This window comes from Catharus ustulatus, chromosome 3, assembly GCF_009819885.2.
Source record: "Catharus ustulatus isolate bCatUst1 chromosome 3, bCatUst1.pri.v2, whole genome shotgun sequence".
Lineage (NCBI taxonomy): Eukaryota > Metazoa > Chordata > Aves > Passeriformes > Turdidae > Catharus > Catharus ustulatus.
In genome coordinates this window covers 73,882,990-73,907,386 of record NC_046223.1, presented here as the reverse complement: position 1 = coordinate 73,907,386, position 24,397 = coordinate 73,882,990, and the positions used below count along the sequence as shown (strand labels likewise).

Here is a 24,397-nt window from a genome sequence, read left to right as displayed (position 1 = left end):
AGGAGTCATGACAGCATGGCTACAGGAATGGTCATGAGTGATAGCATCTAGCATGTGTTTGAGATTGATAGTATTCAGCTATGCTGGCTGGAGCAAAGCCAAGTAGCTTCCAAAAGCTGCACAAAGCAACCCGTCAGAGAGTTCCTGTTCCAATCCAAACTGATGTGTAAGCATTTTCTAGCATGTTACTGAATGTTATGCATTGGAGAAGCACAGTTGTGTCTTCTATAAAGTTTTTGTACCTCTTTCATTACCCTCTAGGTCTTCTCTAATTTTGGGGGAAGCCTTGGTGGTAAACAGTGTGTGCTTAGCCCAATGCAGAAAAAAAAAAAAATTGTTAGGAAAACTTAGCAACAAACTAATAATATTTGCAGCCATGTGGGAGTGCAGAGCTTTGTCCTGATTGTGGCTAGTCTCTTGGGATCTTCATATTTCAGGACATTCATGATGAAATGCCATTTCCCCTCTGCAGCAGGGCAGTATAAACCAAGACTACATGGAGATGGTGGTATCTACCAGTACAGCTGTCAGCAGGACGAGGGAAATGAGAGAGGATTGAGAGATGCCCCTATATCCTCTCTCTCCAGGAGGACCATAAGCAAGTGGAGCACATAGACATGACTCCAATGGACTCTAGTTTGTGCTGTGGTGTGCACATGTGCATAGAAGAAAAACTTTAACAGAATCACTGGCATTAATTTTATATGACAGATTCCTGGCCTTTAGTTTTACAGAAAATATTAGATAAAATTACCTGTACTTATACAGATAACAAGCATTCTCTAAGTAAAAAGCACTAAGTAGAATTTATCCCCTTAAAATAAGGTCTCATGTACTGTAGGAGAATGGGCTGGTTTAATTAAATTAACATTCTATTGTTAAATCACTATAAAGACTGCTTTAACTGATCTTTGTCAACGAGCTGCAGGTTCTTTCAAGTCTACTAATATAAATTAATCTGACAGAGCAAGAAATAAGAACTGTTTGCATTTCCACAGAATGAGGAATTGGCTTTGGACAGACAGATCAATTTTTGAGATTTGTGTTGAATTGATGCATTTCATTAGCAGAGACCGACCTAATGCTGTTACAGATGTTCATTGATGCAGGCTTCTCTTTCTCCTGTTATGACTCTTGATAGCTTAAGTCCTTTATTTTCACAGTAATAGTCCACGGTAGAAAATGTCACATGGATGTTGCAAATTGCTCAGTCTTGCTCCTTATCTCCAGCAACCAGCTTTGTGATCCTCAGCAGTACACCTTAACCTCTTGGTGCCTGACTGTTCTTCTGGATTCCAGGGAAAATATCATCCTGCTGATAATGCAGGAAGGTGTTGGACCTCAGAAGAGGACAGGCAGGAGGAGTTCAGAGGCACAGCTGAGACCTGAACCTCCCTCTCCTGTCTCTCAGTTTAGCCCAGCCAGGCACTGGAAAACTTAATTAAGCAGATGAGGAAGAAACTTTCCATGAAACTGTGAGCACTCTGCCTCTTCCAAATGAGAGCCCAATGTTGCAGCCTTTTTTAGGCAAAGTTTTCACTAAAGAGAACAAATGCTTTGTATTCAGGATCCCAGATGTGCCAGGCTCACAGGGCTATTTTCAGACAATGGCAAGATCTATGAAATGTTTCCATTTATAGTTTCAGGAAGCATACTCAGCATCTACTCGAAACCAATCTTTTAAATTCCCTCCATAGGCTCTGTAAGTGGGCTCCTTTAGAAAGTAATTCACCTGTATGTATTTGACAACTGTCTGGAATGGGACAAAATTCAATAGCAAATCCCATCCCACTTGCTGAAATTCTGTGCCATATAACTGAAAAATCATACTTATTTTCTACAGAAAATTTATTTATATAGGTTTTGCCTGAAAGCATCCTCAAGAATTATGTTTTATTGGAAGGAAGTCTGTATGAAAGAGATGGTGAACAACAAATAGTTTCTCATCTCTTTAGCATTCTGGAGGTTTATTTAACAGGACTATGTACATTCTAGTGCATGTTTACCTCAGGCACTCTGACAGACACTTTCTAATGTATAGTCAGGCAATTCTTACAATGCAAGACCCGCATTGCAGGAAGGGTGTCTCCTGTTAATGCAAGAAGGGCTATATTTTGTTTGAATCCAAGATATAAAACACCATATCCCAGGGCTTCCAGGTATCTGACTAATACTAATAGTAGAGTAACAGATTGTTGCCAGCTTAGAGCCAGGAGCCAACTTTTTTCTAAAATAATCAAAGTATTCAAAGTTTAACAGATGGTTGATGTAGATGTTTATCAAAAGGGTACATGATCCTGAGGTATAAGAACAGAGTAAAATTGTTTGCCATTAAAGTTATCTAAACTGTACGCAGTAAACAATTTATTCAATCATACTGAACAATTATCCCGGCTCCCAAATTATGCACGAGCAGTTCCCTGCTGACACTTTATTTTGTGTGTTCATTATTTGAAATTGCTCAGTGAACAATTTCTGTGAACTGCTTGCAAGTGATTTTTCTAGGACTTGATAGAAGGGCCTGCTGTGCTTGCTCTAGCTCTCCCTAAATCACATGATTCCCCCCCAAAAACAGGAGAGCAGATATGAAATGAGTTGGATTTCCTAAAGCCATGGCAGGCTTGTCACTGCCCTGCCAGGGCAGCTCGCTAACTGCGTAGGAGAATAATGGGAACCTGTCCCAGGGGGTTTGCTTCTCTCTGCAAGTACAGGAATACCAGATATGGAATCTGACCACATAGCCTGCCTGGAACTCAAATAGTTATCAACACATTGCTCTCTATTAAAGTGAGGCAGCTCTTACTTCACACAACATTGGAAGACAAGTAATAGCACCATGCTTTTGCATTGCAACTGTCCCCTCCCTGGGTGACAGACCATTTTTAGGGGTCCCCACTACAGCAGATTTGGCAGCACTGGGTGAACCGGCTGTGATTCTTCTGTTCCATTTTTGGACAACATCCATGCACAAATAAAGTTTAAAACTATCATGGAGAGATGTCTGTGCTAATCCTGAAGTAAATGCATTTCAGCTGCAGCTCTCAACACGCTCTCTGCAGAGAATTTGTGTGAGTCTATGTGACTGTCTGTATAGACCAAAGGAATCACAGAGTACAAATGTATGCATCCTTTTGGGTATTGGTAGCGGTGACAATTATTGTTTTGTTTCAGTATTAATCCCTTTATAGCTGCTCATTTCAATATTTACTGTGGCTATTTTTCAGAAGCAAAGGCTAGGATTGAACTTTCAGGATGTTGCATATTTGCATCATTATCAACCACTTTCTAGGAATTTGAAAAATTATTGATAAGGATTTAGAATTTTATGTAAAGACATGAAAATGAACTAAATAATAAGTGTTTACTATCTCCAGACTGACAGACAGAACTGAAAGAAAAAAAGAAAAAAACTGACTTAAAAACTTGAGGGACAAGGACAAAAAAGAAGTAGGGAGAGGCTGAACATGAGTCTAAGGAATTTTTTTAACAAGTGACAGAGAAAGCATACACGATTTGATAGTGAAAATCGTCCACAGTGAGGGGAAAGAAAAGGTAAATAGACCAGCTCAGAAGAACTTGGAAATGGAAAGAGAGAGCTTTTAAAAATGTAATGAACTGTGCATATTGTAAAGGACTGTCAAAATGTGTGCTGAGTTAGAGCATGCCACAACTGCTCCCTACTACCCTGATCTTTAAGAGTAAAAGCAAACACAGAATTAAAAAAAAAAAATCTTTTCATTTTAATGAATAAATAAGACCAGTCTTCTGAATGATGTTTATTACACTTCCTTGTTCTGTAAAGAAAAAAACCAAAACCCTTTTATACAGGGTTAAAAGCAGGGATACAGACTGAAATAAACATATGTGATTATTGCTTTTGCATGTATCTGAAGTACAAAGACCACTGCAAAAAGCACTTTCTGAACTAAAATGGCAATCGATATAATTAACAAAGAGATGATAATAGTTTGTAAAATCAAAACCAATAAAAAATGTTTTATGTATCAGTATTTCTGGTATTTTTTTCCTACTAATACTTACCCAATATTTTTTTAAATAATGAACATCTTTCCTGTAAGAACACCATATTTTTGAAAAGCTGTAACCAAACAATAAAATGGAGACCCAGAGATAAATAGAGCAGAGTGCTGGATATCTGACTGTTTTTAAGAAGCAGTTCATTCCCCTCACTGCGAGATCTGCTCGAAAAGTATCATTTGAAAAGACTCAACTTTTCTGTAAATGAAAACAGGACAGTTTTGCTTCATATTCAAAATAAGTATTCAAGACATTTTATCTCTTAGTAAAATAGAATAACTACTACAGCTGGATTCCATAAACCTTTAAAGATTTTAATGTGTGAGAGTTGGATGAACAATGCACAGCAAGGAATTCCAGCACAACAGCTGTTTAATAGGAACTGCTGATACCCATCCTTGGGTATCCTGACAGGTGTGAGCTGGCTTGCCTCCCTCTTGTTATGGATTGAGTTGGTTTCTTTCATTTACCCAGTGTAAGAGAACACATATGGGAAGATAAAGGGTCCATACCCTTTTAAACTCATCCCAAATTTTACCTGCCAGTATCTCACCCTTGTACCCATGTCCTACAGTTGGGCATGGGAAGTCCAAGCCCAGCATTAGGTATCTAGATTGTCCTGCACTCTTCCTAAAACCCACATATGGGAAATGTTACAGAGATATGTGTGCTTCATCCCCACTGAGCCCAGACTCCTGCAGGCTGCTTGGGATCACCCCACAGAATCCCTGCCTGGGGACAGGAACCTGCTCACCTCCTTTCACACATCTGAAATGCTTTGATGCTTGCCTGTGATGCACAATTCCCATAGAAGGGGACGGTGCTGCCCACTTCTATACAATGACATGGTTAGAGCACTTATCTTTCAAGTGGGATTTTTGCCTTACTATCTTTCTTGGCCTTTTACTCCCAGAAAATTATTATATCCCCCAGATTTAGACAAGTTTAACTAGTGCATACAATGAAAAGTATGGGATTCACTGCTGAAATAGTAATTTATTACAACTATTTTATTGCAGTTGTTTATTGGTATGACTTTGATCTCTCAGTTCTTGGTCATCTATCTTTTATCACCATTTATCTTCAAAAGCCCCCTCAGGTTGTGAAATAGCCCTGTCTCTACAATACACTACTGATCCCTCAAATTAGGAGTTGCAGTTCAACTGACAACTTTAAAAATATTGCCTGTGAATCCACAGCAGAAGAATAACTGCTATAAAATCCTTCTGCTTTCACAAGGTTTTGGGAAAATCCTACCTTTCTTTTTTTTCCCCACTCCAGAGCAAGGTTTAACAGCCTTTGTAGCTTGCAGAAAGATGGTTTGGGTCCAAACTCTTTGCTGGCAGAACCCTCTGCCAAGTGACCCTCTAGGAGGGCATCGCTAGCCATGGTATGGGACACGACCCTGAACCTACAGCTGAGTGATGACATGCTTGTGCTGCCTTTCTCCTACACACTCCTGCTGAGGAAGTTCCACCTACATGGTTTGATTCATCAGCATGAGGTGGCTTGATTTACATGTCAAGTTCAATACATCTTTTGATTCCCACAGAAGCAGAATTACAACAAGTAGAAACTGATGGGATAAAAACCCACAAGAAAGGCAAGTTAATCTGAATTAGACAAACAGAAAGAAAGGGTGTTTTTCCTTAGGAGCCCTGAGCCTATTATATTTTAATGCATATTAATGTAAATAAAGTAGGCATTTTCAAGAGGGATTAACAAATCAGTTTAATATGGTATTTGTTTTCTTGTACAGTAAAAAAATCTGTTATGCAGTAACAGCTAGGGAGGAAAAATATGCATTCAATTATTACAGGAATATAAAGAAAAATATTAATCTGGTCATGTCTGAATTCAACAAATATATATTAATTTTCCTTTCCTATTTAAATAGTTTTCTTCTATATAAAGAGCTGCAGATTTGTTTCACTTTTAACACATGGTTTGCAATATCTGTTCATATGAGCAACACAATATTTTGTTTTAATTTTTCACGTACATTGAGACCAAATATGTCTTACATTTATCATTCACAACAAACAAAATCTGTAGAGCACTTTTTTCCTGAAAATGTAGCATCAACATATTATTTAATTACTACAAGCATATGTCTTTTTTGTGGTATGGCAAATCTGTGCAGTATCATCCAAGCATGTATTCAGCTTCCTCAGTTTAATCCTAGGGCAGGTCATATCTCTAGATGTACAATTTGCTTTGTTGAAAGGAAAATAGTTCCTGAAAACATAGATCCTGGATGGTCCTCCTCAGCCACAAAGCCCAGCCTCTGTTATCACTGGCAACTGAACAAAATAACCTTTTCCTCTAAGTACTTAAAATTTGTCTTGCTTGCCTTTGTATTAGCTACAACAGTATATTGGGATGCATCCTCTCTAGATATTCCATAGTTTCTGTAGTTTTGAGTGGAGTTGCATGATTTCTTACACTATTAGTAGATAAAAAAATATTACATAATGCAAGAATTGCAAGGTCAGTCCCACGCTACCAAGTAGGCAAGACTTATTTTGAAGTTCTAACTACATATTGCAGCACTCAACAAATTACTTTGCCAGAAGTCCAATGTGAAATAAACCTTTCTTGGATAAAATCTGTATGAAATTTAGTTCTCTCTTCCTCTTCTCCTCCTCCCCACTCTTGAACTGTCATAGGCTGTGCAGTTTCTTACCTTATGTAGCAAATTTGAACCCTTCTGCAGGCTGTAAGAGTAATTTCAACACGATGACCATATAATTATAAAAACTCAGCAAAATCAACTGATGAATGACCACATCATCATCTGCACAGATTCTGCCACTCTTACCTGTAGTAGCATATAAATGTAGACATAACTCCACAGAAGGTTATGGAACTGGTAAAAATGCAAAATGTGAGTAAAGGGGAATCACTGCAGGATCAAGAAAAGGACTCATTGATAGCAGCATGGACTCAAGTATCCACTTGTTTAAACCAATTATGAAGGAACCTGATCACCTCACTAACAGTTATTTCTGAATAGTAACCCAGGCATAAATGGAATGATACTCAAGTCAGAACTTCATCCAGCTCCAAATGTTTATTAACCTATAAATAATCATGGAGTCATAGGATGGTCTGGGTTGGAAGGGACCTTTAAAGGCCATCTAGCCCAACCCCCCTGAATTAGTGGGGATATCTTCAAATAGATCAAGTTGCCCAGAGCTCCATCCAATTTGAATGTTCCCAAGGACCAGGTATCCACCATCTCTCTGGACAGCCTGTTTCAGTGCTTCATCATGCTCATAATAATAAAATTCCTCCTTATATCTAAATATACCCTTGGATTTGAAGCCATTACCCCTTGTCCTATCCCAAGAAGCCCTGCTATAAAAAGTCTGTCCTCATCTTTCTTGCAGGCCCCTTTAAGTACTGAAAGGCTGCAATATAATGTCACCTGGAGCCTTCTCTTCTCCAGGCTGAGCAACCCCCAAATCTCTCATGACTGGATATTTATGATCTCACAAAGCTTGTCTAATTTCACTGACATGATTTGGAGTATGTCTTCATCTAGACAGATTATACAGCCCTCCCAAAGCACTGATTTATGAGCTGCTTACCAGAGTGTATTTCACTGTACGTTTTAGAAGTACTGTCCAGATTAAAATGAAAACGGGGTAAAGAGAACTTCTGTCTTGCTTCCAGCCCTTTTGCGTGTACTTATATTATTGTGGATATTTACAGCTGAATTTTACAGCTGAAATATTCTGCTAGTCGTGTCTCAAGCAGATGCTGGAAAACTAGAAACAATTTTTAAAAAATGACTCAAAGCCCAGAAAGCACAGTAGTAATACCTAAACAAGATTAGCTAAGAGTGTGTTCAGATATTGACTCAGGCATGTCCTGGTAGAGATTTCTGACAGTAGCCAATTTCAGCAGAGAAAAACATCACAGAGGATTGTGTTTGGAAAGTGTGTGACAGAAACCAATGCATACAACATTCAGGGAAAAAGAAAAAAATTATCCAAGTATGTCATGAAGCACCCATCATTCCCCGGTATCTTTCTAAGTGGTAAGCTATAGCCTAAATAGAATATATAAGCTTGATACAGAAACGGGGTGAGTAAGACTCCTGGGTCTTATTTTAAGGTGAAGATGATGAAGCTAATTAACTTTAGTAGGGTCAGAATTCAGTAAAGACAAGTTTTCTTGAGTAAATAGGCCAAACCCAAATATTCAAGAAAACCAAGGAGAATATGAATAAATTATTTATATTACGCCTACATGTAGAATAAGATCTCTTTTATATATTTAAAATATTTTAATGTTTGCAGACTGTTACACAGATGTACATTCTTACTACAAGCTGCCAGCCTCTGGAACTTTGTGCCTTAGTTATCATCTGAACAGGTCTTTAAAAGCCATCAGTGAACTGTTTGCATTTTTTTCCAATTCTCTTTTGGCCAAGACAAAGTAGCTCTGTGACTCAGGGACTTCATGCATTAAGCAGTACATACAGAATACATTGCCTGGAAGGGTTATGAGAATGATTTGGGGATTATCCCATTGCATGCTGGGGTATTTATGTTTGGCTGGTTTTCCTCTCTGAGGAAACAACATAAAGCTGAAAGCAAAACTTGTACAATCTTATCTGCTCTACATTACACGTCCTTCAAACAGTAGTGTTTCACACCACTCCTAATAGATTTTCTATACATACTGCATGAATATCCTTCAAGTGTAAGATTGTATCATCATTTCAAGTCCTCCAGAAACAACTCACATATGTATACCCACACACAGAGAAGCACACAAGGGTCATCCGACCAAACAAGCCAGCAACTTTGAAATATTAAAAATATTATCTACATCCAGATATATCAAGCAGCAATCCATTCTCATAAAATAGTAATGCTTCTTACTTTTTGATTACTGGCAGCATCAGGCAGAGCAGCAGGAAGGTGAGTTAGCAAAGACATTCAGACACTTCTCTTCAAAGGCACAGTGACCCTGAGGGTCAAAATCAACTCTCTCCTGCTGAAGTGAAATCTGAGGCTCCCTTATGTCATTAAAACATCACAGAACTAGGGAGAGAATATATTTTAAATCAAGAATTTCATAGGCACAGAAAAGTGACTCTGGAAGCTAAACAAGAATGTGCCAGTTAAAAATTGCATTTATTGCTGCAGCTGTTTTAGTCTCTTCCCAACAAACACAGCTAAAAACAATATTATACAACAAACTCCAACGGTTTGGCAGTAGATTGACGAATATTCTTTATTGTACACATCACAAAGGGCACTGGCACTGCAGAAGCCCAGGTCCTATAGTATCACATTCTATCAGAAACACTACACAACCATTTCTCTAAGCTGTATTTGCAGCAGTCACAGCTTTTTTATTTTCCTAATGCCAGCAATGACACTTACATTTGTCTTCACATAATACCTCTTAAGGACAGTCAGGGAGATACCAATTACTCAAAGGACAGAATTTGTTGTTTTGTTTTGTTTGGGTTTTTAACAATCTTGCTGTGCATTTCAAAATCTTTCATTTCTTTAAGAAACAAACCCAATGCGATAGTTCCTTAGTCTTTTTTTCTGCAACCTGATTCATGTAAATTGAGAGAATGTTCACATGGCATAAAAAAGAACATTATAAACAAGTTGCTATATTTTGAAGACAACTTACTTGTTTTCATTGACTATTCTGACTATACTTCATTGTGACAAAATTTTTTGAGGAAAATATAATTGCAAATACCATGGGCTTACTTTAAAATAAAAATAACGACAAAACAACAAAATGACACACGACCACAAAGGCCACCACAATTGCAACAAGACCTCAGACTTATGATTTGTTCTCCAAAACGAAAGAGATGAAGATCAACAGGAGTGTCAACTGAAAGTAAACATATTGCACAGACAGTGAAAATGCAGAAGCCAACCTGCTGGCTTGAGATAGAGAATTCAGCCTACTCCAGTTAACATAAATGGCACTTGTCTGTCAAATTTGGCTTTGTCTGCTTTTGTCTCTCCACTCTTCCGCTTTGTCACCTCCCATTTCCCTTCACCACTCTGAGGAATGGCTGCTGCAGAATTTCCCCCTAGGAGGGTGCGAGGAAGGAGCCACAGTTGGGGACCCCCGCGGGCTTGTGCCTGGGGGAGCCCCGCTGGAGGTGGTGGGGGTGGTGGGAGGGCTGCACAGGAGGGGTCTCTGGCAGAGCCACATGGTAGAAGTTGGGCAAGCGGATGTCGTACCTGAAGCCTTGCCCCACGTGCACCCTGTCGTTCAGGGCGTACAGTTTTTCAGCAATGTCGCTGCCAATTAAAATGGAGAACAGGCGGGAGATGAAGCGGTGCTTAGCGAACAGCAGGTAGAGCTTCTTCCTCCTCCAGGCCACGTACCGGCAGTCTGTCTCTGCTGTAAGTGTCACCTGGAGAAGAGAGGATTGAACAGCCAGGTGACAAGGTGGTGCTGCTGCTGCCCTTGCTCAGGAGGCACCTCCCTCTCCCAGCAGAATCTGTCTACTGCAATTAGAGCCTTTTAACCGAGCCACAGAGCTCTGGGGGGTTACTGCATGCAAAAGTGAGAAAGGTGATTGGATATGGACTAAGCCATCACATCTAGTCAGCCTCAATGACAATACGCCTGTGCCCATATGGCAGGCCTGGTTCAGTGCCACATGGATGCCCTGCTTCAGCCCTGCACTCCCTGCTCCACTCTTGGCAGCCTCAGCTGAAAAGGCAGGTCTAAAGAAAGCTCTCAACAAATGCCATTTGTCCTCGTGACAGCAGACATCAGCTCCAACACAGACAGGAGCCAGCGTGTCAGTCAAGTGACAGCAGAGCACAGGGCAGCCCCAGCTGACACCGTGTCCCATGCTGTAACCCGTGCCAAGCAGGGTCACGGGCACGTCCTCCCCTGGCTCATCTCCCACTGGGAAACCTCTTCAGCACCAGCTTCTTCCCACCCCGAGGAAACCTGGCTTCTCAGGGCTGAATATCCAAGCAGCCAAAGCATGCCAACAGAGCCTGCCTCCCAGACTATCTTCAAGAAAATCCCTGTTTGTTGTAACAAGACACAAACAGTAAAACCAGTCCAGTGGATAAAGAGCACTTCCCAAACTACTGGAATGCCACTTGTTTGCATAGTATCACAAACGAAACCCACAACTGAATAAATTTATTTCCAAATCAAACAGTACTTGAACAGTTTCCTGTAGCACTGAAAAAAAAAAAAAAAGCAACCTCTTAACTTTTACCTGGAAAATTCCCTCTTCTGTGGGCCTCAGTGAATCCCATTCAGGAGAGTCCAGAAACTGAAGAGGAAAAATATAATGCAGAAATTCCCCATCAACTGTCACTCTGATCCTACCAAGACAAGATGATAATTTGTTAGCACTACCTGTACACCAGCAATGACTACTACAAGAATGTGCAATTATAACTACCTGACGAATTTAAATACAGCTTTAAAAGCATGAAAAAGCAATCAATGGCCAACATTATCCTAATTATATTTTGAACCCAACTTGCTCAGGCCAGTTGAGAGAGAATACAAAACAATCATGCAACCAAAAGGGAAATCTTTCCAGGCCTAATTCAAACCACATTATTCTCTCTGTGGTAGGTCTGTGCAGTGATGCACAAGTTTTGCTGTTAAAAAGTCATCATGCACTGGAGAGGTGAAACACCAATGCCCATAACAGCATTTACCTGCTTCCCCTGAAAAACATCAGATTTACTTCTAGTTTTGGCAAGTATACATTTTAGAGAGAACAAAGTGGCAAAAGCTGGAAGCGGGAAACAGGAGTGCCCCACAGTATGTGTTAGGCTGGCCTCTCTCCACGTTTAACAGGAATTGTATGGCCACAGGACTGTGTCTGGAGTCAGAAGAACAGCCTGGAGGTATGGGACCTCTGTGTGAATGCTGTGGCCTTCTGAAGATGCCAAACAAAAATTTCCTTTCCTTGCCACTTTTTAAACAACAAATTTAAAACGTAAATTTTATATTTCTTTTTCAAAACAAAAAATAATAAATTTAAAAAATATTATTTTTAAAAATTAATTTAAAATTTATTTTTAAATAACAAATACATTTGAAGGCATACAAGCAACCCTGCACCACATGGTGAAGGGCAGCAGGAACTCTGGGTGATCACTGACTGGCTTGGCATGTAGAAGGATGGATACGCCTCCTCTGCTAAGACCAAAAGCAGCTTCCATGAGGTACTTCCTAGAGAGCTCCCAAGAATGCTCTGAACTATGGAAAACTGCCCACAATCCATATTGCTCACTGCAAGTAGTCTTAAATCAGCCAAGTTTCGAGCTGCATACAGGTTCCATCTCTCCATGCAGCAGGCTTCCAAAAGCACCCTCCACGTGTCCCATCAAGGGCACTGCATGTCCATCACCTCTGGTGTCCAGCCTGGGTGTCACTGGTGGTCTGGGACTGCACCCTGCTTTGCATACGGTACAAAAGCATCAGCAAAGCTGCCAGAAGGCTCTCCTGGAAGCAGGGAGTACAGGCAGGTGGATGTACTGCCTCAGGGTCTAACACAGAGCCACAGCATACATTAACTGTAGACCCAGTTCTGCAAGTCTTGACAAGGCTCAACTCCATTCTCTTGTAATGAAAAGGTGCTTTTAAGTCTTTTTCTCTTCCTTACCAATACCCTTCTCCAATCCCCCTGAAAGGAATCAAATACAATCTGTATCAAAGTCAAGATGTCTATTAAATAGAGTTTATCTCAGTATATTTGGTTTTGTAACTAACTTTTTGTCCCATTTTAAAAATAAAAAAATAGGACAGATGCTGTGCTCATCAGCTAGACAACAGATAGACAAAAAACCTGAGCACTGAAAATCCACATTTATTTCCTTTATCTGCCTAACCTGTTAAATGCTATGATACAGCAGCCTGGAAAAGAATGACTTCAAGTTATTTTCTTTACACTACTATAGAGTCTCTGCTTGGTGTTTTTATGCTAGTGCTATCCTAGACAAGTATATTTAACCTGTTAATATTTATATTACTTGCATTAATATTTAATCTATCGTACTGGAAAATAAACAAACAATACACAAATCAGCCCTTTTCTGTCTTTCATTTTCAATAAGGAGAGGAAAACAAAGATATTTGCAGAAAATCTGAACAAAGCAATACAAACCTGCCTGACACAAGCAAGGACAGTTTGTCAATAGGCGTTTTCCCCTGCATGGCGTAACAATGCTCCTTCTCCAGGGTAATCACTTCTGCATCACAGCACAAGACAATCTTCCTGTACACAGTCAAGGAAATTCCCAGAGGCTGGAAGAGAGCACTGTAGAGCTCCTGGAATTCTCTGTCAAAGGCCACACTGCGGACTTGGTAGGTAACATAAACGAACTGGACGAAGCATATAGTGAACAGCACAAAATTCCAGGAGAATATATCAGCAGCACACACATCCAGCCAAGCCCACACAGAAGAGCAGAGAAAGCCCAGTCCAAGCAAGCTGAAGACATAGAGGAGCCCGAAGAATCCACTTCCACCCATGAAGCCCACAACAAAGAAGATGCTGGCTAGGTGGTAGATAGATCCCTCTGCCTCTTGCTTCCAGGTGGTACATGTAGGATGTGCATATATCAGACTTTCCCAAAAACTTGCATTTTCTCCCATGGCTGGAATAATTTTTTGATTCAGAAGAATCTTGAAAATTTTTATTTATGACATGCAGCTAGTTTTGGTTTTTCTTTGGTTTTCCATTCTTGCAAACTCTGCTCAATGATCACACAACATCAGGGTCTCTTGGTAGTGAAGTTGCACTTAGGATTTCCAGCAACTAAGCAGCTAATGTTCTCAGTGCTGTTTCTCATCAGTTCATCCATTGTTTTGACTTTGGTCATGTCATCTGTAGCTTCATCTGATCTAGACAAGTGAAGAAAAGATGAATTACTTATAAAATTATTTTCATCAATACATTTTATCAAAGTTTTATTGCCTAGAACCACAGACTGCATTATCATCCAACTACCCTCACAGCTCTGTGATTCCAGGACAAACTTTAATACTCATTCAGCTGAAGATCATGTTTTCTGTATCTGTGCTGTCTGTATGTCTGTAGCAACCACTGAACTGCCACCGAATCCATGTAAAGCTGTGTGTTGCATTCACAACGTCCTGTGGCAAGCCTTTGTACAGCCTCACTGCCGAGCAGGCAGCTGGTTTTGTTGGTCCAGACCCTGCTCCCCGAGAGCCTTTTTAAATGTCCTACCCAGCTCTTTGACAAGATGAGACAGTTCCTTGTTCACTTCCTCCATTTCTCTCTGGATTTCAGTCAAATCATTCTCACTAATGGGTTGAGCAAAGCTGCTCTCTGTTCTTGGAGACAACAAACTTCATCCCCAAACACCACAAGGGAAAACCAAGTGTCACAGGGAATGGTCTTTTCTACTCCAAGGATAACAGGCAAAAACCCCCTGTCATATATAAGGAAGACTACAAAGTTTAAAGGCATCTTGATACAGATTATGTTATTAGAACATGAAGTAAGTAGTCCTGCAAAATATGACTCAAAGCAATTTTATAACACGCAAAGTTCTACATCACAGAGTTTCATGCCATGGACCACATAATTTTATTGCACAACACTCTAAAATGTGAAAAATGCTACTCATTTTCATATGGTAATGTATTCCTAGGGGTTTTAAAAGGAAAACACAGAACCAAGAAGCATGAAAGAAACCCCAAAATAAATCTAAAAACAAAAAATCAAAACCAGCTTTCCATATCTGCCTTTTAAAATAAGAATACATACTTCAATGTGAGATTATACATGGTAGAAATTGCAAAGCCAGAATATATTAGTGGTGCAATCAGAATTGAAACCTTGCAAAGCCTTACTGTCTGGTTGTTTTCCTGGTTTAACAGTAAGGAAACCAAGAACTATCTTGTTATCAAAATTATCAGATTCTCTAGAATATCAAAGTAGTTTTTTTTTTCCCCTCAAAAGAGTCACAGAAGTCAATACTTTAAAAGTACTGGTGTTGTAGTGAAGCATCCAACATTATTCATCAGGGCTTTCAATGGTGCTTCTATTACAGTGACAGGTCTAAGAAATTAATAAAGAAAATTTGTATCATATTTCCTAGCCACCACAGCATGACTTCTTTAAAGTTTATTCAAACCTCAACATTAATTCTATGATTGAATGACACTGGTGCTAAACAAAGACATAAAATCCCAAACAACTGAACAGCAGAGGTCAGAACAAGAAGTTAGGAGGAGACTCTCCCTCTCTGGGAGTGGTGACAGGAAAGTCACTGGCCCATAAAGACACCACAGCTAAAGAGCACAGAATCTCTCCAAATTACAATGCTCAACATCCTCCTGCAGTGTAAGAACTAGCATTACAAAATAAGGTAGTTTACAACTATAACCTTTTCAGTTTCTTTATCTAAATACTCTCTGGTACAGGATTCCCCGGATGTAGGTTTTATCCCCTGGAGACTGGGAGATGGAAACAGCATCAGCTATAAAGAAGTTACCTAGATATGGTAAGATCATGAGGAATTTTAGGTGGTACTTCTGTGATCAAGGGGTTTAAGACTTTTGAATCAAAAGAAAATAAAACTGGAACATGCAGTTGCCAGACCTTGTGTTCTGAATCTACTCAGTATTTCCATTACACAGTCAGAAATCAGTGGCAGAAGTTTTTTGTTAGACTGATTGTTTGTTTAAAACAGAATCACTGATAACAGTGATTTTGGATTATTGTTAATACTTCTACTCTCCTGCCAACATTTTGCTCTAAGCAGTTCTACTGAAGACCCTAATTTTTAAACTAAAATAATAAAAAGCAGTATTTTGAAGGGAACCAAGACTGAGGAGATACACTGGAAACTGCATGCCACAAACAAAACCACAGTGGATCAGTGATTTACATTATCAACATCTTATCCTCATAAAAGGTCACACATTGCAGTAATTTGACATAATAGTAATTTCACAGAATGTGCGTATAATTTTTTATTTACTTGTTGCATTCTCAATCTGCCAACACTACAGCTCACAGTGTTTCTGTAAAGCATCTATTCATGACAAGATGGGCCAAAATAATTTGGAAAGAACAGCACACCACTAGGAAGCAGATACAGAGTTACTATGTGCAAAACTAAAGTCCCGAGAAAACTGTTCTGCGTTTGCAACTGTTTGTTTTCAGAATGGGACCTGTCTTCCAAAACCACTGTGTGGAAAATTCCCATTTATTCCATTAGTTCTACACAATGAGAACTTTTACTGTGCTGCAGCATCTCCCAGACTGAAGAGGGCCTCTCTCCTTCCAAGCAAGAGGAAGGGTGAAGGAGGGAGGCCAGTGCTGGCCAGAGCACAGCCTTACCAACACAACACTCTCCTGAGCTGCCGAAGGTGTACAGGCAAAACCAAATTCTCTGGAAATACTGGCAAAACCTACTCCTAAATGGGACTGCTTTCTCAGGGTTATGGTGAAGAGCAGGCATGCTTGCTGCCAGCCAACTGCAGGTAGGAAGAGAGGATGTTACTCCTCTCAAATAAAAAGTTATTCTAATATTTGGGAGCTAAAGATTGTTGGCAATTTTAAATAGAGCAGAGACAATAATAGGTATGAGCCTAAGTATAGTAAAATTTCCAGTTTTGAAAGGTATTTAGTGCTAGAAAAGGCCTTTCACATTTTTCTTTATAGTTCCTACAAGTCCAAAATTTAAACTCTGGAGGGCTTTGAAACAATCACTCTAATTAGGCCTTTCATCTATTGCAAGTGAGGTCATGGGAGTGAAAAAAAAGTCCACCAAAACCAAAAACCAAACAGCTGCGATATGAACCGAGTTATCCCCCACAGCAGCACAACATTACCATTTGTAAACACCTGGAGGGGACACCATCCTGTCACTGGGGTACTTTGGCATTCTGCTTTGTTTGATGCCTTGCTTCCATCGCCCTGGCTGTGGTGAACAATTATTGCCACAAGTTCATCTGATGGTGGTGATCCAGCACGCAGGAAACTGCATTTAAAACACGTCTCTTGGCTGAAAAAGCTGAAGAACTGAGTCTTGCCAAGCAAACACTGAGTGCTTTCTACTCCATCCCCTGCCCATGGAGAAGGAGCACCATGCACAGCACACTCCCTGCCATGGGGCTGCCGTAATCAGAATGACACACATTGGCATCTGCAGGCTGCCAGAACCAGAGCTTCACGCAGGATGAGTCCTCCCAGCTCGGGAAGGAGATGTGCCCTGCCAGCACAGGCTGAACTACTGACATGCTTCAGAGTGTCTTGACCCACCACACATCCCACCTTCTCCAGCAGGAGCTGATGAAGTGATGCAAAACATCAGCCCAGGCTAGGGATGTGAGCAATATACTGTGACATGGACTTCTTTAAAAGAAACAGCAGTGCTGAGAGGAATAAGCTGTCATCAGAAAGTGTTAAAATCAGAGTTTGCTGGAGTCTCAAAGCAGAAAATGGAGTATTTCACTTATATGCTACCAAATAAATATCTGCTGGCAACTTCAAATTTCATATAAACAATACACTAAATCAGTCAAAACAGAAAGAATTTGCATTATACAAATGCACATTACAACTTTCCCCCGCCTCCCTACATTGCAGTGTTCACAAATGGGTGTTTCCCCCTACATTGCATCGTTCACACAAAGAATTGCCTATTATGTACATTTTTAATTTGCTCAAGAACCATGTACTTTATCCCATTTTTGTCACTGATGGTTCAAATTCAACTCTGAGAAGCTCTGAGAGTTAGTTACTGTGTCTGGATCACAATAATTCCTGCAAAAAAAGAAACCCTGAAAGCCCCGAGGCCACCAGCAGTTCTCTCTTTGGTCTTTTTAATTAAGTCAAAAGTGAAGCTATTCAGAGTTTGAATAGTCCATTCTTTAGCTGCCTTATCCCAAGTACTCTGAAAGAAAGCCCTCAGCACTTTCACAGTGTACATGTTGACAGGCTACAGAGCTGTACATGCTAATCATGTAACCAGCCGGGGTGAATTGTTTGCTACAGGTTTGGAAGCAAAAGGAAAGATTTTCCTTTACAGCATATACACTTCTTTACACAAGATGAGATCATGATGGATTTAGCACACTACAGTGTTTATGTTTATACATGAGATAGGAGTCACAGCCTGGCTCAACACTCCAGCAGCTCCATCAGGGGCAAGGCAGACCCTCCAGCCAGGGAGGTCCTCCTGGCCTAGACATTATCCATTTCCAGAGGGAAAAACTCCAAGCACCCCCTCTAAGCTCACAAATCACATCTGGTCTAACATCACTGAGATTATAAAAAGAAACTGCTCCTTAATTTCATCAAGTAGTTTCACATGCAATGTGAAGGCACATGACAGCTGAGATACCCCTTCCTTCCACTGCCCCTACATCTCTGCAAACCCTCTGTGGCCCCCACAGACACCTATCTCTCCCAATCCCTGCTTATGTTGCATACTTTTCCCAAGCTACTTTCCTTCTGCAGTGGAGTTAGAGACCCACAGGGAGAAAGAGAACCAAACTATTAATTGTAACTCAGGCCACAGAGGAGCTCTGCACCTACAGAGAGCCATGACTATGCGCCTCTAGGCAAGTATGGGCAGGTAAACCAGCTGTTTTCAGTGACAAACTCCCCCTGGACCCACTTCAGGTTGGGAAAATGCATGCATCAAAAAGGACAGTAGCTAACAACATGACCTACACTGCCTAAAACTTCTTGAGAATATCCTAGAGAAAGCTGTAGTTACAATACTGGAAAAAACAAGGTTTCCCCAACAAAATACAGCCTGCAGGAAGGTGGAAGGAAGATGAGGAAGAAACGGACCATCCAATCTAAAAGACAACGGTATCAAGATAATCAGTCACTATAAAACTAGATATATTCAGATTTCAATGACACATGAGCTACAGAGCAAAGCTAACTATTTAGTAGGATGGCTTTAGGGATTACCTTTGATAGGAATTAAAGAAGTTAAGATGCTGTCTGGTCCCTAAAATAAATCTGGGTATACTATTCAAAAAACTACAAAAAATTATTTACTAAATTCTATTTTTTATGCTACAGGAAATCACATTAGATGATCACAACAATGTCTCCTGGACTTTTGTCTTAAGTTACTTGATATAAAAAAGTCGTGTGTACCTAGAAAGTTTTGGAGCTGGTCTTCCAAGAGAAGTCCAGAAGCCTATCTCAGGTATCATCTAAGAGCTACTCTAGACAACAGAAAACATGGAAGACAGATATATCTCTGAAATTATTCCTCCTGTAGACATTACAGATGAAATCTTCACCTGTGTGGAGCCAGCATGCCTTCCTGTGAATGGTTTTCAAAGAAAGGGATGTGTTCAAAGAAAAGGATGTGAATCTTTACCGTGGAGCCTGTCTGCAACCTGAGCAACCAAGCATCAGGATCCCACTCCCACGGTGAGCATCCTCATGGCAGAATGAAGAGGGACTGCAGTGCAGTTCTGTGTCCCTTCTGCACAACATCACAGCTGCAACAAGAAGGGCAGCAAGTGACCCACCCACACGAGTCAAAATGAGTCACTGGGAGCATGCTCATGGGAGGAGAGAAGATGGATTAGCACTCCCTCGGGTTGAGGCAGGCACCCCATGTCCCACTCATGTCTCATCGCTGTCTCACTCACTGGATCAGAGCTTGGAGCACAGGCTGTCATATGGAAGCTGAAACATCTCAGAAAAAGCAGTCAGACCACACTCTTCCTAATCCTTCCAGTACCTGCCTGGGCTGCAATTCCCAAACACGACCCACCACACCAAGATCATCCATGTGATGTGCTACCTTCCCAGACAGCAATCCTTCTGGGAATGCTCAGAGCTACAAAACAGGCAGCTGGGCTATGTCCAGCCACCAGTGGTGCTTCGCTGCCTTCAGGGCAGCTCTGAGACACAACCATCAGACAAAAGCAGGACTTTCCTGCTCTGCTCTGGTCAGGCAGAATTTAGGCTACATGCTTAAAGTTTGTTCAACCAAGCAGCCCCTTCAGCCAGCTGCCGCCCAAGCCTGGAGACACTCCAATGCCACCTCTACACCAAAGTCAATGTTTCACATAAAGAACCCACCAAATGGCACGAGGCCAGTGACTGCCTGTCCTCCTTGCCAGCTGGGCCTGTTTCCCATCCCCATGCAGAGGTGCTGTCTCCAAAGCATAGCTCTTCAACAGCAGACATTTCATGGGACTTTCCATTCACTGAGTTGGTTTGGGTGCAGCTGGAAAAGCCCAATTTTGCCTACAATTTGCTGAAATTCCTACTAATCTTCTTAGGCAGTGGAAGAAAGTTGGGCAGGGGGAGGCCTTGAGAGAAAAAGAAACTCCACAATAATACAGAAAAAACAGTTTAAGGCTCATTAAGAGCACTCATTCAGTGAAGCTGGTATTATTTAGTCTTTAATTATTTGAAGACCAGCTAACTATACACAACTCCCAGTACTCCAACAATTCCTCATTTATCACTGCAAAATATACAATGCAACCCTCTGTGGCTGCAAAGCCAATGCTGAAGATGCTGACTATTTATGATCTAGACAGTGTCTGAAATGAAAAAGAAAATACATATTCCTCTCAATTTGAATCAGAATTAATGAAATATAAGTAGATGTGGTATTCCCAACAAATTAAAAAGTATAATCTCCTCTCTCTTTTTTCAAGTTATTTTGCTCCTAGAAACATGAATACAGAAGAGTGGTCAGACTGTTTTTTTAAAGATTGGCAGCACTTGGATAGATTTGACCAAGGGTCTTGAATTTTGAATAGTATTACCAAAAAACAATTCTGTTTTATTGTGTTTTGGAATAAAACTTGAAAGGAAGTACAAGTCCAAGCTTCTTTGCAGTTCAACTTTCAAATTAATAATGGAGAAAGCAACCACAAGGCACAATTCACAAGTGCTTGAAGAGTGGGTTAATGAACTACAGCTGAACTCCGCAGAATTCCACTTAAATGCGTTTGTATGGTGCAGTAGTGCCTTTCAATGGGAATGTATTCCCATGAAACCAACCACCTGACACGAATTTTATTTCCCAAAAAAGAGGCTTGGTTGACCACAGCATACCTGCACGTACAACTGCTTTACAGAGATGTGCCATGAGCCGTGAGTCCAAACACATAAATACAGGCTGCCTATCATCACCTGGAGACACTGAGCAGCGCTCTTCTTTGCAAAGCAGGGAAACACACTAAAATGACAAAATAAAATCTCCTCTCTGAAGACCCCACACACTTAATAGAAAGATCAAACATAGCTTCAGTTAACAACACTTTTATTAAATCCATAATAAACTGTCTGTTCCCAACTTTTGTCACAAAAGCTGTAAGACATCTGTGAAGACAAAGTTTGTGTCAGGAACCAGATGTGATCACAGTTACCTCTTACTTCTGTTTCACTAGAGGACTTGCAGTGTACTTACTATTTTGCAGACAAGGCAGTTCTTTAAAACTTGACATTTTAAGCTACTTTATTATTTGGCACCACATGTAACTTTGTGGAAAGCCTAAACAGGACCAGTACTGCAGAAGTGGAAACCATCCCTTGGTTTGCTGTGGTCAGTGAAGACATTTTAATTTGTATGTATTCCATCACACTCCCATTAAACAACAAAGTTAGCAAGAAGCTTTAGTTCTGGAACATAGGTTTCATCAATTACATCTCTGTGACATTATCAGTGTGTATACTCCATGTTTCAGTATTGTAAGTGATCTGCTACATAAAATATTTGCCCATAAAGTGATTGACAGTCAAAAGGCACACAATGATTTATATAGAACAGATGAAGAAAATGCGATAAAATATTAGAGCTTGGAAGGATGTGTCCGGCAAAAAAAAAAATCTGTAGTTTGGGGAAGAAGAGTGCTTTGTTTGCTCGCTCTATCTTTGGGAAGGAGCAACTACAAATGCGATTTCAGGGTTCATCTGCTCTTACCATGAGTTGATGGAGAGGAGGAAGAATCAAATAACGCCAGCCTACGAGGCAAATCCCCAGTCGGAGGAAGAAATCCCCGGATCCCGAGGTGGTTTTGTGACAGCGGAGATACTCCCCGAGCCAGCTCTTCTGGCAACGAGCGGCAGCACCCGGCAGAACCAGAAACCCGACTGTCCTAGGGACAAACCCTAACCCGAGACACACGCCCCACTTCGGACAGAGCCCTGGCGGGAGAAGCGCTGGGCAGCGTGTCGCGTTCCTCTCCAGAGGGGACACGGCAGAGCTCTCCAACTTCAGGCAGGGCTGACTCGGGAGCTCCGGTTACCGCGCCGGGCACGCAGGCAGGGAGGGCTTCCCTCCCGGGACAGTGACCCCTGGTAACCCGCGCTCAGGACCGGCCAGCCCTCGGGGCGGGCAGCGCTCCCCGGGCCGCCCTGCCCGGCGCGGGGGTCCCGGAGGCTCCGCTCGCCCCGGCCCCGAGCGGGCGGCGCTCCGAGGCTGCCCGGCTGGACAGCGCCGGCGGGGGGCGGGCGGAGGCAGCGCCGCGGCTTCTGCCCGCCCCGGCTCGCTTCGGCTCGGCCCCCGCCCTGCCCGCGCCCCTTACCTGCCCCGCGCCCCGGGAAAGTTTCCCGGCCGCCCGGACGGGACGGGCTGGAGCTGCCGCTGTTCGCCGCTGGCGGTCCCGGAGCCGCGGCCGTGACTAAAATAGGCAGAGGAGCCGCGGGAGCTGCGGGCGGCGCCAGCGGGGCCGGCACCGAGCGGCCGCAGCGCGCAGGCGCCTCCGCCGGCACCGGGGCTGCGGAGCGGGGCAGCCCCGGGAGAGCCCCGGAGAGCCGGGCAGGGCAGGGCCGGCGGGAGCTGCCGCCCGTCCCGCAGAGCCGCCCCTGCGGCTGGTGCCGGGCACTCAAAACCTGCCGCTCCCGGCACGGCTGTCTGGGTTAAACTGTCTGCACCTGCTGGCTTGGAATAAATGGAATTGCAGTTATCTTCTCTTTCACCTACTCACCCCAGCAAGGCGTTTCTGCAGAAAGGGGATGCACGCCTTCAGGGTCGCCTTCATGGCAAGGCTGGCGCACCATTGATAGGCGGTTTTCAGTCACTTCGCTTCGGAAGGAGCAAACGCCTCCGCCAGAGCACAGAGGTGTCGGTGCTTGAGCCTTTCCGTGTGCTAGCTACGCACCGTTCTGGTCACCACTTTGTGTCTCGGGGAGAGCGAGTTTATTGACGGGGGAGGAGGAGGAGGAGGCAGATTTACAAATTGTTAAGGCAGAAAAAACCACAGCCTATGAAATGTGCAACTCCTGTTACTACAGAAGCTATTTGTCGGTAACTGGAGCATAAGCAATAACCTGTTCTAAGCAGCACGAGTGGAGAAGCCGGTGTGAGTGCCGGTGGCCAGCTCTGAGGTCCCACGGCAGGCGGGCACGCAGGGCACGGCACTGACCGCACCTTCTACAGGTGCAACCCTAAGCAAAGGGATCAACACCTATGAGAACTTGCTTTCCCGAGGGGATTCTTTGTTTTCACAGATTTTTTTCTTTCAGCTCCATGTTTGCCAGAGGAGAAGATGCATACATTTTTGGAATAATTGATTCTCTTAAAACTTGAGAAAGCAACGAGCCAGAACACTTTAAGCTATCCTGAGTTACATATATTCAAATCTTAATTATCTGATTGCAGTACTTGTTTTTATATTTATTATTTTTGAGGGAAAATAATATTTTTATGTGTCTATTAGAGTATGTATTAAGGTTCTTGTAGTTAATGAAACAATCAAAGGGGTTTGCAGCGCAGCTCCAATATTTACCTTTCAGGCTTGCTTTTTCACAACTAGTTTATGCTATTTCACAACTAGTTTAATTTTAGCAGTACAAGTTGAGAGACTTCTATACTGGCAAAACTGAGGCAGTACTGATTCACCGTTTTTTCCCATTTCATTCTTTATTCTTGGTGGAGTTGAAAGCAAATATTCAGATCTATACCCACTTGCATTAGGCATAAATTTGCTCATTATATTTACTCTTCACTGGAATGATAACAAAGGGATGAGGAAATACATAATAAAAGAAGAACCCTAAAGTGTTTTATTTGATCTATGTATCTACTAATGAGGTTACATTATTCCAATAAACCACTGTAGCATCAATTAAAATAATGTTCCCTCTATTCACCATAAAACAAGTAAGAAAATACTGATGGCATGTCTGTAAGATACTTTTTGAGTTGTACTTAGTTGGCAGCAATAGCCATCATAATCCTCCAGAAGTATGTGGATCACCAATAAACAAGAACCACGATCATATTTTTGATTTTAAATCAGTCAACTCTCCATGTCAATATTATCTAGTGCTGTAAGACTGAGACTACAAATGGCCTTCTCAATTTAGCCCTGGAAATCAAACCTGGATGAGAAACCCAAG

At 41.7% G+C, this 24,397-nt stretch overlaps 1 protein-coding gene across 7 annotated transcripts; it reads right to left on the bottom strand.

The window, feature by feature from the left end:
* Positions 1–5,837: 5,837 nt before the first annotated feature.
* Positions 5,838–23,158, bottom strand: POPDC3 (popeye domain containing 3). Of its 7 annotated transcripts, none has more exons than XM_033055643.1 (5): positions 22,582–22,720; positions 21,978–22,201; positions 13,187–13,926; positions 11,279–11,387; positions 5,838–10,450 (listed from the first exon to the last, which is right to left on the bottom strand). In XM_033055643.1, exons 3-5 carry the CDS (start codon positions 13,675–13,677, stop codon positions 10,121–10,123), a joined length of 930 nt encoding a protein of 309 aa, XP_032911534.1. In that variant the 5' UTR covers positions 13,678–13,926; positions 21,978–22,201; positions 22,582–22,720; the 3' UTR covers positions 5,838–10,120. The 7 variants fall into 7 exon arrangements, with proteins under 7 accessions (XP_032911534.1, XP_032911535.1, XP_032911536.1 ...); XM_033055644.1 differs by having other exon boundaries at positions 21,978–22,165; XM_033055645.1 differs by lacking the exons at positions 21,978–22,201; positions 22,582–22,720 and adding an exon at positions 22,984–23,158.
* Between the last annotated feature and the right edge of the window lie 1,239 nt (positions 23,159–24,397).

What these genes read in the sequence shown, in the direction of transcription:
- POPDC3 (XM_033055645.1), bottom strand. Translation starts at nt 13,677, where the DNA reads ATGGGAGAAAATGCAAGTTTTTGGGAAAGTCTGATATATGCACATCCT. An exon ending in TCCTTGCTTGTGTCAGGCAG is followed by an intron (nt 11,388 to 13,186) that starts GTTTGTATTGCT and finishes TTGTCTTGGTAG; the next exon opens with GATCAGAGTGACAGTTGATG. An exon ending in CAGAAGAGGGAATTTTCCAG is followed by an intron (nt 10,451 to 11,278) that starts GTAAAAGTTAAG and finishes TCTCTTCTCCAG; the next exon opens with GTGACACTTACAGCAGAGAC.